We start from the raw sequence: 18,060 nt of genomic DNA, 5'->3' as shown, positions 1-18,060 counted from the left end.
TCTCCAGCCACTTCTATGGGACACCCGGCTATTTTTGGAAGTCCCATAGTGTGCACTGAACATTCACTGGAAAATTCACATTGATGGAATATCTTTGTGATCTGCCATCAATGTCTGAGATAAGAATACCCCTTTAAGTCTATGTCATTGCTTACATGGGTTTATTTTTCTGGTATTTCAAGTATATTTAGGGCTTATGCACACGGCAATGAGAAGTACATAGTTCCTGCTCATCCATGAACTGTTTTTGTGGAGATGTACTCCACACATGCTGCTGTATAGTTCTTCCTCCAAGGCATCATTTTGTCACCTATATACTTGTAGGGGAAAATACCTCTGTAACCCTATTTCACATCAGTGTTTTGAAATATCCTGCCATAGTTCACCGTTTCTGGCATAAATAATGCTTGGAACTGGCGGAACCCTATTGACTACAATAGGATCAAATGGGAATCCAGATGCTTTCCTGCCTAATGCCCGTTAAATTTAAACATTCCTGAACTTTTTTTTCCAAAAGGGAATAAGCCACTGCAAAAAGTGTCTTACGCTGGTTTATTTCCCTCTTTATATTGAGAACACATGCATTGTCAGCCACACTTAACAAGTACATTATATGCCAAATATGACCATTAGTGCTGAGCGAATGGAAGTTAACAAAGTTGACTTTGATCCGAATTTCAGGAAAAATTTGATTCGTCACAAAGCCGAATTTCCTTGTGCTTCATGGTAACAAATCCATTTTTTATGTGCCAAATCTTGCTCACTGACGTGAGATGTCACTATGTCAGCACGTGCAAGATTTGTCGGATTTTCTTCAATTAAGATGGCCATGATGGCCTCTCCGCAAGCAAATGGATGAGTTGAGTATGTATTTTTTTGTTTTTAACCCCTGATTAACCCATGAAAGGCTTGAATGTGACTGTCAGATGCCATGATCAGCATTGAACGCAGCATCTGAGGGGTTCAATGATGGGGGTCGGCGCGATCGCTGTTCTCCATCATTGCACCCACTATATACATTGGAATGCAATCCGTGATGAAGTAATTTGAAGTAACTAGTGATAAGCAAATTTCTAGAAATTCAATTTGGGTTGATTTGTCCAAATGGGATGTTTGATTTGATTCAGACTCAAATCAATTCTACCAGAATTTCTCTCTCTCTGTAAGAAATATTCTCCAGAGTCAAATCACATCAAATTCTGACTCTATAGAATCAGATTTTTTTTTTTTTATATGGGTCAAATTTTGATTCTATAGAATCGATTTTCTCATCTCTAGTCCTAACCTTCCATTTGTGGTACACATCTAGAAAGTCTTCCAATATATACCTCCGGAGAATGCAGTGAAGAACAGAGCCCAACATAGTCTTTTGTGTGATCATAATAATAACAATTATAATAATGCTATTGTTATCATTACTCTTCGTGGCCTATCCCGTCATCTGGAGAACATCACACAGAACTTCATTTGTGATGCTCGGTGAATGACAATAGGATTTTGAAGAGACAGACATTGCCTGTCACTGTCTCCTGGCAGGTGGCTGCTGGTTGAGATAGCAGCTGTGCCTGCTACATCTGTATAATTTAAACTCAGGAGGAAAAGCGTTGTCAGACATCAAACATATCTCAGCAGAGTTTTATTTTTTTTAGGTGAATGTATAATTAAAACTGGCTGTGTACTTAATACAGCCAATACAAAGCAGAAGCAGGCTACAATCCAGCCAGAATTAGGCTAGACCCTTCCCCGCCTTGTCCTGCTTCACTTATTTATTGCAGTCTTACAGATGTGGAAAATGTTATTGCACCCATTGGCACATTTCAGCATTTGAGAAGAAAAAAAAAGCGTAATAGAACAGGCTGCTTTTCAAAGCGACCTAATGCATTGTTAATACCTCTTTCACCTACTGGAGCATTAAGCGAGTCATTTCGCAATACACCAGTGGGAGCAATAAAGTCTGCTGCATCTGTAAAGGATATGCACTTTGATATTTCGGTAAATCTGGCATGACTTTAATCACGCACATCTTGATTTATTATCGTTATACAGATTACATTGGCTATAAAAGTGATACAATATACAAAAGGTATTCAGTGAAATGATATAGTGCATTTTTGGACATTTGCCGTGAACAAGCAGCAATATCGTAGCTTTAATCCCAAGGGTGTGAATCAGTAGAGACAATGGTGTGCGGGACTCCTTCTTTCATAGTATAATTTACTGGATCAGTGTCCAGTGCAGTCTGTGAGGCAGAACATGATAAAGAAATTCCTAAAACACCAGAGCGAGAATTCCTGGGTCATAGCTACCCTTTCCATTAAAAACAGCACTAGACATTGGTAAATGTTGCTTAAAGGGGTTGTCTCATCTGGGGCTAGGATATGCCCCAACAGGTTCTGTAGCTGGGACCCACACCTATATCGAGAATGGAGCGGGCCTAAGTGGTGGCTGGAGGACTCCAGTCCCATTCATTTCAATGGACCTGATGGAAATAGCCGACGCACCTGGCTCGGTATTTTTGGTGGCCCCATTGAAATGAATGGAGGGCGGCTGCACATGAGGCAACCCCTTTAATTTAATGTAGATAATCCTATCCTCACATATGACTGTCCCTGTAGGGGACTTGATAAAAGATGTAGCAGAGTTCATGGGGTACTTTCATCTTAGTCATTAATGGCTGTGACTGGAATACCTGCATGAGCTACCCAGAGATGGCCAGGGTTTTGAAATAGCCTAGTGGGCTGTGCTACACTGTTTTCGAAAGTGATAAGCTTTGAAACCAATTTATGGTCATTTGTTAAGGCCGGCGTCTTAAATACCGGTCTTAATACCCCTTTGCGCTGGTGCATGATACGCCTAATTTATATAGAGGCGCCGGCTAAATCTACGCCACCATCCTTGCTGACGTTTATTTAGACCATTTTCTATGCCTAAAACAGGCGTAGAAAATGATAAATGAGACTGGCCTGGCAGCCCTCCGACACCACGCCTCTTTTTTAGATCTAGCGTGAGCAGGGAAAAGTCACAGATTTGGCTGCAAATCCTCTTTGCAACCAAATCTGCAACAAATATTCACCATAAAATGACATTTAATACATCTAATAATAAATAACCACTCCCCCCAATGTATCTTGTTGTTCTATGCTGTTTTCATAGCTACCATTCACTTCCATGGGAGCTAAAAGATTTGTCATCTATTTCATCTATTTGCCATCCCAATATTCCCTGGTAGGTTTTATTTGATTGGCTGCAGCTCCATATGACTGCTGTAGGCAATCACTGGTCTCGGCGGTCATCTGCTGTATACTGACACTGGTGATTGGCTGAAGAGGTGACTGGGTTATACAGTCACGTCATTGTAACTGCCATGAAGATGACTCTCATGGATGAAGTGACAAGGGGTATCGGAGCAGCTGCACAAGAGGTGGCGGGGATGAAACAGATGCATATATGTTCTTTTATTATTTTATGACAGTTCCTGTTCCTAACAGTTTTTTTTTGTGGGGGGGGGGGGGGGGTTTAAAGGGTAACTGTCAATTAAACATTCAAAAATCAATTTTAGCATATGTTACTGCTGCAGCAGCATTATGCATAAAGCAATCTTTAGTTTCTTCACATACCACTGTTTTCCTTGAGTTTTTCCCTTAGTTACAGCTGTTTAAACATTTACAATATGAGGACCTTCTCAAGATGGCTCCTCTGCCAGTTCTCTGATGCCAAAACTGCTCTCCCTAACTTCACATACACACTTGCTGTAGCCAGCATCTGGCTGCCAGCCAATCAGATTGGACTAATGAGAGACATGCCTCCTCACTCTGAAGCCTAATGCAGGCATGCAGTGTGGAAGAACGCTCCTCTGTCTTATGTTTATACTAAAAGGAAGACAGGCAAGCCCTAGCAACAATCTTTTAAAGGGGGCAGTGGAAAGGGACAGAGGACATTAATGAAAGCTGTTATTATAAGGTAATTACAGATCTTTTGACAATCATTGACAGACTAACTCAGTTATACATGCCTAGCTCTACTAAACTAGAAAATAAATACAAATATGACAGTTACCCTTTAACTCCAAAAAACCCTTTAAAGAAACAGCATAGCACAGACTGATTGTTCATTTTCATAACCCTGGTAACTTCTGGTCACTCCGATCTTGGCCACGAATGGCTGAGACAGAAATACCCCTTTAAATTTGTCAATGAACTGTTTTCTTTCAGTTAAACACGCCTCCCAAGTATCCCTCTTTTTGAACCAAGACCCTCTTTGCTCCTTAAATGGCCCTCTTTTTGACCTGGCAAATAAGCGAACATTAATAAACGTAGTAAACTGCTACAGAAATTGTTTGTCTGCTTCTTACCTGTCTATTAGACAATAGAGTATATATTTGTTTTATTATTTGGTTTTATGGACCTTAAAATTACTCTGGTGCTGATATTTAAAGGTGTATTCCAGAAAAAAAAAAAAAAAAACATGGCGGGAAACAGCTGTAAATACTGCTCACCAAATCACTTGGATATTTCAAACAATGATACATAAATGTCTCTCTTTGACCATCCCAAAAGTTATTTGGTGTTTCTAATTGTATTCCCTATTACAGCATCCCACTCCATGATAACTGCTAGAGAGGAGCGAAGTTATGAAAAATTAGGCTACTATGCCAAAATTCTATTTGTGAAAAATGACTTTGTCACAAAGCTCATAACTTTGCAGGTGCAATGATAAGGAACAGTGATCCCACTGCTCCCCATCATTGAACCCCTCAGATGTCGCATTCATCGCTGATTGCGGCGTCTGAGGCAACAATTTAGGCCTTTCAGGGGTTAATCAGGGAAAAAATAAAAAAATAAATACTTACCTTATCAATTTTCTAACATAGAGGGCGTTGCGGCCGCCTTGATTGAAGACACCGCGTGACATTTCTATATATCACCCCACGCAAGATTTTGCACAGTTCTTGCAATCAAGATGGCCACAGCGGCCTCTTCGCGTGCAAAAGGATGAGGTGAGTTTGTATTTTTTTCTTTTTACGTTATTTCAGGAAAAATAGATTCATTAACAACAAAGTGTGAGGCTTTGCAACAAATCAAATTTCTCCTGGAAATCAGATCAAAGTCAATTCATTTGCTTTCAGTTTGCCCATAGACAGCCATTCCTTTGAATGTCTACATGTAATACTACATCTACTACAATAATAAAGCCTCATTCACACATCCATGTCCGTGCTCAAATCCGTGAGCAGGTGGTCAGTGATGCATCCGTGAAGCTGTCCATGATGGATACGTGTTGTGTCCGTGAGTCTATTTTTTGCTGTCCGTGCGCCATCTGTGTTTCACTGACACTGAAAAGCTGAAAATTAATTTTCAAATAATCTTTTCCTAACAATGGCATTAGTGTTGCATTCGTGGCTTTCACGGACCCATAAACTACAATGGGTGTGATAGATCCGTGAACACTGACAAAATAGAGCATGCATTCATGCTAAAAACACGTAACCATCAGCGTTGATCGAGCATCAAAGTGCTCGGGTGTTCGGGTGCTCGGGTCGAACACCTCGGGATGCTCAGGTGCTCTGCCGAGAAGAGAAGAAGGGTGTCTGGTTCATAGGAAAATTTCAGAAATTGATGGAAACACCACCAAAATGGTTTGGGAACAGCATGGGGAGGATGTCTGGATGCATCTTGGACTCCCAAGTCACTGCTGCGAACGATGTTGACTTTTACAGACTGATAATAATACGCGCAAAATCAAAGATAAAATCGATTTTAGAGGAAAAATTGTTATGAAACATTCTTTCTTATATATTTACTTGTACATAAAAAGCAATTGCTGCCAAAAATTGCAAGGAAGAGGCACTCCGTTACAACCTATATATCACATAATGGAGGGCCTCATCCACATTGTGGTACAATTGTTCATAAAGTGGGATTCCTACACTCATAAAGTCTGTGCACTAAGTGGAAGGACTTCCAAAATATACAAGGAATTGGCACTCCAAAACATCCTTTATTACACATAAAGGAGGGCATCATACACCGTTGAAAAAGTATGATTGATGGCCTGCTGGTGACCCTCAAATACATTTGGAGCAAGGGCCTGCTGATGACCCTCTAAAACATTATGGGCAAGGGCCTGCTGCTGAGCTGACCATCTAAAACATTAGGGGTGAGGGTGTGCTGCAGAGCTGACTGTCTAAAACATTAGGGGCAAGTGCCTGCTTCTGATCTGAGCATAAAAAAATTATGGGTGAGGGCCTGCTGGTGAGCTGACCCTGTAAAACATTATGGTTGAGGGCATGCTTGCTGGTGAGCTGACCCTCAAAAAACATTATCTGTGAGGGCTTGCTGGTGAGCTGACCCTCTAAAAGATTGTAGGTGAGGGCCTGCTGGTGAGCTGACCCTCTAAAACATTACATGTGAAGGCCTGCAGGTGAGCTAATACTGTAAAACATTAGCGAGGGCAGACTAGTAAGCATGTTGATATGATGGAAAAAGGAGGAGGAGGACGAGAAAATAATATTGAACCATATACCGTTTTTTGTGGTAGAAGGGGTGCATGAGAATACAGTGTATTCAGTACATTATAAAAACACATTTAAAGTGCCATTATGTTCAGACGTTTTCCTCTGGTGGAGTAGAGAAGTTAGGTGCAATCCAGATGCAAGTCAGCATTTTCAGTTGACAGGCGGATGCGCTTATAAGTTATTATGCCCCCAGCAGCTCTAAATTCCCGCTCTGACAAAAAGATGGCAGCAGGGCAGGCCAGCACTTCCAAGGCGTAGAGCGGAAGATTGTGCCACTTGTCCAGCTTGGACAGCCAGTAGTTGTAAGGCACACAGCGATTATTGAGGACGCTGACACGGTATGCTATGTATTCCTTCACTATCTTCCCAAATGTTTCCCTCCTTGTGACACTAGGCCGTGCATCAGAGTGATGATGCTTGCGGGGTGTCATGAAACTGTCCCAGGTTTTGGAGAGTGTTGCCCTGCCTCTGTTGGAACTGCTGTGTGTTCCCCTCCTCTCCCCTTCTTGGTTGTCTAAGGAACTATGTTTTCTGCCGCCAGCGTTGTCAGCTGGAAATTTTTGGAGCAATTTTCCCACAAGGACCTTCTGGTGTTGGACCATTTTGCTCGTCCTCTCCATCACAGGAATGAGAGATAAAAAGTTCTCATTGTAGCGGTGCTCGAGAAGGGTGAACAACCAGTAATTGGTGTTGTCCAAAATGCGTAAAACACGTGAGTCACGGGAAAGGCAGCCTAACATAAAGTCAGCCATGTGTGCCAGAGTCCCAACAGGCAAGACTTCGCTGTCGTCATCAGGAGGATGACTCTCAATCTCCTCATCTTCTTCCTCCTCTTCTGCCCATCCACGCTGAACAGATAGAATTAAACTTCCATAGGTACTACCCTCTGTAGCAAAGGCAACTGTCTCCTGCTCCTCCTCCTAATCCTCTTCCTTGTCATCATCCAATTTGCACTGAGAAGACAAATTGAGGGTGGCCTGGCTATCGCCCTGTGTAATATCTTCCTCCATTTCTACCTCTTCCAAATGCAAAGTGTAGGACTTAATTGTGAGCAGCGAGCATTTGAATAGACACAGAAGTGGGATGGTGACGCTGATAATAGCGTTTTCGCCTCTCACCATCTGTGTTGATTCCTCAAAGTCGCACAACAGTCGGTGAGCTGTAAATTGTAAACGCTGCAGCAGCATTGACAATCCGGCGGAAGCTGTCCATGACTTGCGGAAATGGGCACACATGGGACACACCTTCACCAGTAGCTCAGGAAAATTGTGGTAGGTTTTGAGAAACCGCTGAACCACTAAGTTGAAGACATGGGCTAGCCATAGGATGTCTGTGAGCTTGCCGAGCTCCAAAGCCGCCACTAAGTTACGGCCATGATCAGACACAACCATGCCTGGTTCTAGGTTGAGTGGTGAGAGCCACAGCTCAGTCTGGTCTCTTATACCCTGCTACAGCTATGTGATGGTGTGCTGTTTGTCACCTAAGCAGATCAGCTTAAGCACAGCCTGTTGACGCTTCCCCACTGCAGTGCTACACTGCTTCCAGCTACCGACTGATGGCTGAGTGGTGCTGCAAGAGGATAATTCTGAGGTGGAAGTGGAGGAGGAGGCTGAGAAGAAGTGGGGGTTGAAGCCACTAACGTAGGTGGTGGCGGAAACCCTGATGGAATTTGGGCCTGCAATGCTTGGCGTCGGTAGCACCTGTGCCATCACAGGGTACAACTCACTCTCAGCCTCCACAATGTTCACCCAGTGTGCCATCAGGGAAATGTAGCGTCCATGGCCGAAAGCACTTGTAAATGTGTCAGTAGTTAAGTGGACCTTTCCAGGGCACTGGTGATGTTACGGGACACGTGCTGGTGTAAGGCACACCGGGAAAAATAGTGTCTGCTGGGGACTGCGTAACGAGGGATGGTCCCCGACCTCAGGCTGCGGAAAGCCTTAGCATCCACAAGCCTAAATGGCAACATTTCCAGAGCCAGTGCTATGGCCTGTTGACGGGTGGCTGGGTATTTGCACTTGCATTTAAATGCCTGGGGTAAAGAAATTTGCGCTGCGACACGGAAGTGGATGTGGTCGCTGATGGTGCTTGCAAAGGTCCAGGTGCAGGGTGTGAGGCATCGGGGTCTGCACCTTCGACAGGAGATTGGCTAGCACGTAAGACAGGGGAAGAGGAGGCAGTGGTGTGACCTGCAGACACAGATTGTGGACCCAGGTATTCAGCCCAACTATTACGGTGCTTTGATGCCATGTGATGGATCATGCTGGCGGTGGTGAGGTTGCTACCTGAGGTGAGGTTGCAAATTACAATTCTTTTGTCGTCCGCACTTTTCTAAAAAAAAGTGCCAGACTGCGGAACACCTACTCCTTGGCAAGGGAAATTGCCGCAAGGGGGTGCTCCGGGGAACAGTTGCAGGCCTGTTTGGTGTGGCCAACCTTCTCCCTTTTGCCACCCCACTGCCTCTTCCAGCCAGCACGACTACGGGGTGCACACGTTTGTGTGCAGGGGGTCTAACACTGAGCCAAACACGTGTCATCGGGTGCTATATAGCACCCAATGGGGCGTTCCAGCCAGCCACTCACTGTAATGCCAGTAACTAACATGGCTACGGCACTACAGTGAAGGGCAGTACTTACTTGCACGTTTATTGGCTGCGTAGCCAATAAACTCAATCAACACTAGTAACAATGGACTGTGCTAAAATACTTATATCTGAATACACACATTAAAATGAATTGGGACGTGTGCTGTCCGTGGAGAACACATACAGAACACGTCTGTAAAACACTGACACGTGAATTAGGCTTAATACTATAAGAAATTTGCATTCAATGGTAATTGTACGAATCCAGTTCACAGTAAAATCCACATTCAATTTATATATATATATATATATATATATATATATATATATATACCCCTTTCCCCCAGCATTGGACAACACTATTGTATTTGCTTCATTTGCAGAAGCTAGATCAATATTATACACCATAAACCAGCTAAGTGACATCATTAAATAATTTATATACCTTTTCTAGAATCTAGGTTACAATCTCCAAAGGGATAAACCCAATGACTGAATTAGATACACATCTGCCTAAAAATATACCCTGAATGTGCCTAAATATATTGTAATTACAACTCATGAATAAGACAAGTATTGTTGATGTAATTCTTACCGCACAGCACTGTATACGTTCAGAGGTGCAGTGTGATATTGGAGTGCGCAGCAACATAATGATCTACTTAAGGGCACATAAATATTATACAGACAGGATTTATAAGCATTGCTGCAATACATAATTTAGTACATTTTTCTGAATACCTACAAATGAATCCCATAAGGGAAAAATGCTCAATTAAAATTTTATCGTTGCTTCAAATGATAATTGTACATGGAAAACCTTACTATCTTTATATGTATTTCTGATTCTAGTGATATAAGAACATGTTTGTATGGCCTATAAATTATTCCAATCTTATATACAAATGGAATATGCATGATACCCCGTTCAGGGGGAAATACTATATACAGATGATATGGGGACACTGACAAGTCCCAAAGGTCACCCTGCTACATAAAAGAATACCAGTGCATGTTATCTGTATTGGGACATATTTGTATTATTATTCTGCGTGTGTTATCCTTGTGTAGTGGCATTATACCAGTTTTGTCTGTGCCATCCCTGTGGACACGATCCAACACTGTGACATCACTGTGTGCATGATCCCTATACTCTAAGATCACTATAGGCAATAATAACCAATTCCTATCACTTCACAGTGTTGGCTATCTATGTACTGTGCCATCATTGTTTTGTGACATCATTTTATTACTGCACTGTGACATCACTATTTATTAACCCTGTCCTGTGGGATCTATTCAATGTGCTCATTGTCTCAGTACTGTTTTATCATATCTGTACTGTGACATCACTGTGTCTATTATTCTTAAACTGTGACATCACTTTGTTTATTTTCTCAGTACTGTGATATCACTGGATTAACCATTTACTGTGACATCACTGTGTTCATAATTTATTTCACATCACTGTGTTTATTGTCTCAAAACTGTGATATCACTATGTTTATTATCCTTATACTGTGGCATCACTGTGTTTAATACCTGTCTAATGTGATATCACTGTGTTTATTATCCTTCTATTGTGACATCAATGTGTTTATTCAAGATAGAAAGGCTACCAAAGGTAGCAGATAAAAAACAGCCCGCTGTATCCGATACTTTGAGGGGCATTGATACAGTGACATAGGAGGTATCACACTAGGGAGTGACCCCTCTCCTTTATCACTGTGTTTATTCTCTCAGTACTGTAAAATTGCTGTTTTTATATATCATATACTGTGACATCACTGTGCTCGTTATACATGTACTTTGACATCACTGTGTTTATTGTCTCAATACTGTAAAATCTCTGTATTTAATATCCATGTACTGTGACATCACTGTGTTTATTGTCTCAATACTGTAAAATCTCTGTATTTAATATCCATGTACTGTGACATCACTGTGTTTATTGTCTCAATACTGTAAAATCTCTGTATTTAATATCCATGTACTGTGACATCACTGTGTTTATTGTCTCAGCACTTTGACATCACTATGTTTATTATCCATGAACTGTGACATCACTGTGTTCATTATCCATGTACTGTGACATCACTGTGTTCATTATCCATGTACTGTGACATCACTGTGTTTATTGTCTCTGTACTGTGACATCACTGTGTTTATTATCTGTGTACTGTGACATCACTGTGTTTATTGTCTCTGTACTGTGACATCACTGTGTTTATTATCTGTGTACTGTGACATCACTGTGTTTATTGTCTCTGTACTGTGACATCACTGTGTTTATTATCTGTGTACTGTGACATATCTGTCTTTATTGTCTCAATACTGTGACATCACTGTGTTTATTATCCTTGTACTTTAACATCACTGTGTATATAATCCTTCTACCGTGACATCACTATGTTTATTGTCTCATTATTGTGATATCACTGTGTTTATTAACCATTCACTGTAACATTACTGTTCTCATTATTGATGTACTGCACTGTGACATCAGTTTATTGTCTCAGTACTGGCACATCACTGTTTTATTATCTCTCTACGGTAATATCACTGTGCTTATTATCATCGTACTGTGATATCACTATGTTTATTATCCTTCTGCTATGACATCACTGTCTTTTCCTATTAGGGATGAACGAATTTCATCTTATGATGGTGGTAAAAGCAGAATTGCATCATGGATTCCGTTACCATGGACCTTAAAGGGACACTGACAGGCCCGATAAATATTAAGATATTCCTATGCAGTCATAGGTCTATTAAAGTGTATTCCAATGATTTAAGAGTACCCCCTGTCCGCAGTTTAAACCAGGTAAAAACAACTTTATATTCCTCTGTCAATCACCTTCCTTTATGCCCAAGAGGCGTTTTTTCTCCTACCTTTGTGCCCAGCCGCACCCCGACTGCCGTTTCCTAGTGCCGCCCAGCTCATTATTATTCACTGCGCTGGTCGGCTTTTACAGTCCCCGATCCTGCCGAGCCGGCGCATTGCCCAATAGAAACGTATGGGCATCGGCCTGACTTGTACCTTCTGCGCATGCGCCGGGTAACTTACCCCGCACCCTCACTCACAGTGCGCCTGCGTCCATTATTCAATGCGGCGGCATCGGCGTCTCCTGCTGCGCCTGCGCTGGCTCAGCAGGATCAGGGACTGTAAAAGCCGCCCAGCGCAGTGAATAATAATGAGCTGGGCAGTGCTAGGAAACGGCAGTCGGGGTGCGGCTGGGCACAAAGGTAGGAGAAAAACCGCCCCTTGGGCATAAAGGAAGGTGATTGACAGAGGAATATAAAGTTGTTTTTACCTGGTTTAAAATGCGGACAGGGGGTACTCTTAAATCATTGGAATACACTTTAATAGACCTATGACTGCATAGGAATAACTAAATATGTTTATCGGGCCTTTCAGTGTCCCTTTAACGCAATTCTATGGAGGAATGTATAACGGAATGCCTTTAGAGGCATTCCGTTATTCATTCTGTCATAAAAAAAAGTCTATGGCCTGTATAACGGATCCGTCCTGTTTCCGTTATGCAAGAGAGGACTTATAAAAACAACCACTCCATCCATACAGATGATCACAGGATGCCTGTTCTCATGATTTGGACTGGCTTGAGTGCTTAGGGGATGCATTTATATCTTTGTAAACCCCTTTAATTTTCCACATCGGAAAAAAATTATAATAATTACATTAGATCTTATTTAGATAGACAAATATAAAATTTTTTTCACATGAACATTGATCACATGGTGTTATTTATTCTGAAGAACACCGCTCTTATCCCAGACATTGTTCTCCACCGGAGGGTAAGTGTTGGAATAAATGTATTATGATAATCACATTTGATTGTTGTAATTGATTACCTACCATTTAATTGAAGTTGATGCTTAAGCACTTTCGAAATCAGAGATCAGTGAACAGATCCTGCAGGCGCAATGCAATCTACTGCATGAACCAGCAACATTTAATAAGATTTATGATCAAAACTGCCTCGCCTACTTGATTTTTAAGATCCTGGCAAGCTATAACATTTTATAACTTCTCCTTTCATTTAGTTTTATATTTTTCCCTTTTCTAATAGTGTTCTCAAGATTTCGTTTGTATATTTGTAACTTTTTATGGCACTTTTAATAGCTTTCTTTATACCCTTGTTAAAAAAAAAGTAACAGAGATATAAATTTGCAGATTGCTAGGAGGATTAAGAAAATTATATGTTTGACTGGAATTGTTCATTTTTATGATATAGTTGATGATGTCTAAATTGGTAATTCATTGAGTAATACAGTTGTAGGTGACATTATTCGTTTGTTCTTTAAATATGCATGTGCCGTATTTAAACAAACATTCTGGTGGTATGACACAGGGATTACAATAACATAAAAGAGAATCCCTGTGTCAAATATTGGCCCCGAAAAGTATATTTTAACAATCTATGTTATATAAAAAAAGAAAAGGATTGAAATAACAGGGCAAGATGAACAGTAGGCATTAACTACATTTCCGATTCAACCAACTGTATTGCTCTTAAAAGGTTTTTCCTACCAATGACATTCATAGTGCATATTGTCTGACAAGTGGAGGTCTTACCTGTGAGACATCCCACAACAGGGGTCCCGTGACCTTCCCCACACTGATGTGGTCACCAGGTATATATTTTATGGACTACTGCATCCAACTTCTATAAATCAGTGTTATCTCTGCATGCTAACAAGTACAGAAAACAGAATAAAGGAAATGAATAAAAAAGATGACTAACCTAACCCACCTGAGCTTGGCTCACATGGATCAAGGTCCTCATCATCCTCACTTGGGCATTCAGCAGAGGCAACTAAGAGGTCATCTGTGCTCTGCAAGAAAAATTAGACTTATGTAAGAACGTAATATTCTGTTACGCTTAACACCTTGACATCTGGATAAACAGGGTGCCTGTTATACAATGAGCATAAAAAAAAACATCTGTAGGCTCTAAAAGATGGAAGATACCATTATGCAAATAAGTTTCATATTTAAGACAAAAATAATTAGAATTTTATGAACAAATACTTTATTCATGGATAACTGAGTGTAGCATTGGGGAGCAAACACAAATATCTTGCCAGTGTAACATCAGCAGATTGATTATGGAAGAGATGGTGGAGGATCATACGACTGGTAGGCTTGTAGACGTGTAAAATTTGTTTAAAAAAAAGCTTTGTCATTGTGTATATGATGTGTAAATTAATTGCACAGTGTAGTAGAGTCATGGGGTAAGCAAAGAAAGGCAGCTGCCTCGGTTTCTTCTGTTTTCAGTATTTTGTTTAATAAAAGCTGGTATCACAGCTCAGGAGAATTCACTTCAATTGGGCTTAGCTGTGCCTAGGTCATGTGACCGATAAACGCAATGTCACATGGTCCATGCAAAGCTGTGAAAAGGCCGTGATGATATGGCAAGTGTCAGTGCTTCTCAAACAGCTGATAAATGGGGGTCCTGGGTGTCAGACCATCACCAAGCAGATACTGATTACCTATCTAAAGGATAGGTCATCAGTTGAAAATAATCTCTAAAAAAACCTTTAAGAGATGCTTCAGTAGATTTGCTTATGTTTACTCATCTCCTTGTATTTAGTTTTATACATGTATCACAAAGCCCAATTCTACCAGTTCAAATGGGAAAGATTATCAAAATAATTGAGTGCTGAAATAAACCTATAACATACCCGATACATGACTAAATACAGTGCAAGAAAACTATTAAAGAGAAACATAAAAATAAAAAAAAGACATTAATACCTCCTATTGTCTCTAAGGGTCAGGCAAGAAAAACTAATTAGAATTTGAGAATAACAATAATGGAGGTAAATGAGTCCACAGGTTACTTATTCATTACTGTAATAATACATATGGTAGAGAAGGAAGCCCTTTATATCAATCAATAGGGTTTGTGTCAGTATCAACTTCCCCACACAGTTCAAATATTTTTATGCAGATTTGCACTGGCATGAAAAGCGTGAAATCCAAGTTCCTCAAACCTGATTCTGGTCTCTTCAGGCTAATGTCACTTCCAATTTAATTAGCGCAAAGAAAAAGGGAATAATTTGCTAGTTATACATGCTAGATTTAATATACCATGGTAACATTGTAGCATGTCGTTTACCTCAGTCTGATGATTGACAATTCTTGGCTGACATCATTTTGAATAGGACAAAGAATTTTTTTTGTCAATTTTTTTTTAACAGGTAAAATAATTTCCTATTTTCTGTTACAGCGAGGCTTGGAAAAGTGAGAAATAGACCTCGCTTTTGAAAACAAGTCATCATTCCGATGATAATACAGCCAGCACCTTCATATTACAAAGGCAATTTCTTATCCTTTTTTTTATCTCCTCAAGACTATCTCAATGAAATATACAGTATCCTCTTGAAATCTGCACATTCAAATTTCTGTTATAAATATTCAGGCATTTCATGAGGTTTTTCATGGCCTTCATCATTGAGGAATACATTTGGCGTCTCGTCGCTACTTAGAAGCTTATTTTATTTAATGACACACCGTTACTACATTGTCTTTACGGCACCTTATTAAGCGAGTAACTCAAGGATAGTAAGTCATAGGCAATAACAACAATAACAATAGTATCAGTCAGTTATAAGATGTTGATACTTTGAAAAAGAAAGTTCAGCGCATTCATATCTACTGTACTTTTATGTAATGAGTGCTCTACCACTAAAATATAGGGTCATTTTACAGTATAACAACGAGTAGGAAGACAACATTACCATATAGAATAAATGCAATAAAATGGAGACCAACAGAAGAAAAGTCGATTCAGAAGGACTTTTCACATTTAAAATACTTTTCATTCAGGTAGAATCAATTCATACACAAATAGAAATTCTTGTCCAGTTTGGACCCAAAGCAAATCTATCTCGAAGTGTATATTTTTTTTTACAAATTCACTCAAGAGCCACCAAAGTCCTAGAGCTGTTATCCAGAATATTGATCACATATATCCAATATGTTTGAGTTATTGATTAAGATATAAATATGGACTCTTTAAGAGAGCAATATAAAAAAATATATCAGTACGTATTGCATGTGTTAAATTTGTCATTACACCTATGTGCCAGTTGATACTGCAGGTCCTGTATGACACAACAAGCCCAATTTTTTATGCTAATAGATGATAATAGTGTGAGCAAATCAGCTCATCTAGATCAGCTGCCAAATTCACTTACTCAGCTTCATCAGACTAGGCAGAATCAGGTATGAGTGCCTCTATTATGTACTTAGTGATAACATTTATTCTACTTGGTCGAGATGAAAGTGATATTGAAAAAAATAATTCTTTATTTTTTTAATTTACCCATTAAGTGCTAACATTTATTCTACTTGGTCGAGATGAAAGTGATATTGAAAATATAATTCTTTATTTTTTTTTAATTTACCCATTAAATAAAAAATATAAAATTCAAGTGTATATTTGATCTTTAATGCATCAATTATTAATGCATATATGGTGGGAAAAGGAGTCCTTATGGCTCAGTATTGTGAAGCCATAGACATTCCACTCTATTTTGTCTCCATGTGTCACAGTATACGACAAGAAATACAACACGTCTATGTACAGTAAGAACACCTTTGGAAGACCCCACAATTTATTCTCATGGAGTCAGTATGAGTCCGTGAGAAAGAAACCTCTGGGTGCCTCTAAATAAAATTAAAGGGTTGCTCCCATGAAAAAAATATTCTATAGTTTTCAAACCAGTACCTGGATCTGAATACTTTTATAATTGCATGCAATTAAAAATTTAACACAGCCGCTGAGTTATTCAATAAAATGTATCGCTATAGCTCCATCTGCTGTTTGTTCTTTTTCTAATTTCTATGTCCATCTCATTTAGGCGAACGCACATGTTTAATGCCATTCGCCAGCTACAGCAGATAGGATATTCCCCTGAGAAAAGACACACACCCTGTGGTGCTATTTTTAAATTAATGTAGAAGAGCAATAGGAGCAATGAATGCGGAGATTTCTGGATCCATATGAGGTTCAAGGCTGGTTGTAGATTAGTTACAAAGAGATTGTTATACATTATATGATATCTAATTTTTTAGATGTATCATGGGATAACCCTTTTAACTCAAAGGTACCGTACATTCCCATTATAATTAATTCATTGCAATATGGCAGTGTGAATGAGTGCTTAGAAGAAGATAGTTTTTTTTTCCATTTAAGGTCTTTTAAAGTAAGGCTACTTTCACACTCGCGTTTTGGGCGGATCCTTCATGAATCTACAAAAACGGATCAGTTACAATAATACAACCACATGCATCTGTCATGAACAGATCAGTTTTTATTATCTGTAACATAGCCAAGATGGATCCGTCATAAACTCCAATGAAAGTCAATAGGAGACGGATCCGTTTTCTATTGAGCCAGAGAAAACTGATCCGTCCACATTGACTTACGTTGTGTGCCAGGATGAGTCTGTTTGGCTCAGTTTCGTCAAGCGGACAGCAAAACGTTGCAGGCAGTGTTTTAGCGTCCGCCTCCAGAGTGGAATGGAGACTGAACGGAGGCAAACTGATGCATTCTGAGCGGATCCTTTTCTATTCAGAATGCATTATGGCAAAACTGATCCGTTTTGGACCAGTTGTGAGGGCCCAATACGGATCTCATAAACGGAAAACCAAAATGCGAGTGTGAAAGTAGCCTTAGGTGTTTTTTTTCTCCCCAAAAATAGTCCTCAAATGTCTCTTCCATTTGTATTCTGTATCTGTTACATCTCAGGCAATGCTTTTAATGTGACCTATTTTTAAAGTCATAAAATGGGCCATCAACATTTAACTTAAGTGTGATTCAAATAGCAGAGGTAATATAACAATGACTTCTATATTTTCTGCATTTCAGACACATGCGAATAACACGAGATACACAACAGGTTACTGATATTACAATTCTGTTTAACGCAG

At 39.9% G+C, this 18,060-nt stretch overlaps 1 protein-coding gene across 12 annotated transcripts in view; it reads right to left on the bottom strand.

The window, feature by feature from the left end:
* NRXN1 (neurexin 1) overlaps positions 1 to 18,060 on the bottom strand; it is a 1,537,142-nt gene that overhangs the window by 25,242 nt on the left and 1,493,840 nt on the right. For 8 of the 12 annotated variants that reach the window (XM_044290694.1, XM_044290700.1, XM_044290697.1 and 5 more), the window contains one exon: positions 13,865 to 13,955. In XM_044290694.1, coding sequence (XP_044146629.1) covers positions 13,865 to 13,955 — 91 coding nt within the window. The remainder of the gene's footprint in view (positions 1 to 13,864; positions 13,956 to 18,060) is intronic. The other 4 variants (XM_044290695.1, XM_044290705.1, XM_044290704.1 and 1 more) reach the window with 1 other exon arrangement.

The sequence above is a fragment of the Bufo gargarizans genome, chromosome 4 (assembly GCF_014858855.1).
Source record: "Bufo gargarizans isolate SCDJY-AF-19 chromosome 4, ASM1485885v1, whole genome shotgun sequence".
Lineage (NCBI taxonomy): Eukaryota > Metazoa > Chordata > Amphibia > Anura > Bufonidae > Bufo > Bufo gargarizans.
This window is presented reverse-complemented; position numbering and strand designations above follow the sequence as displayed.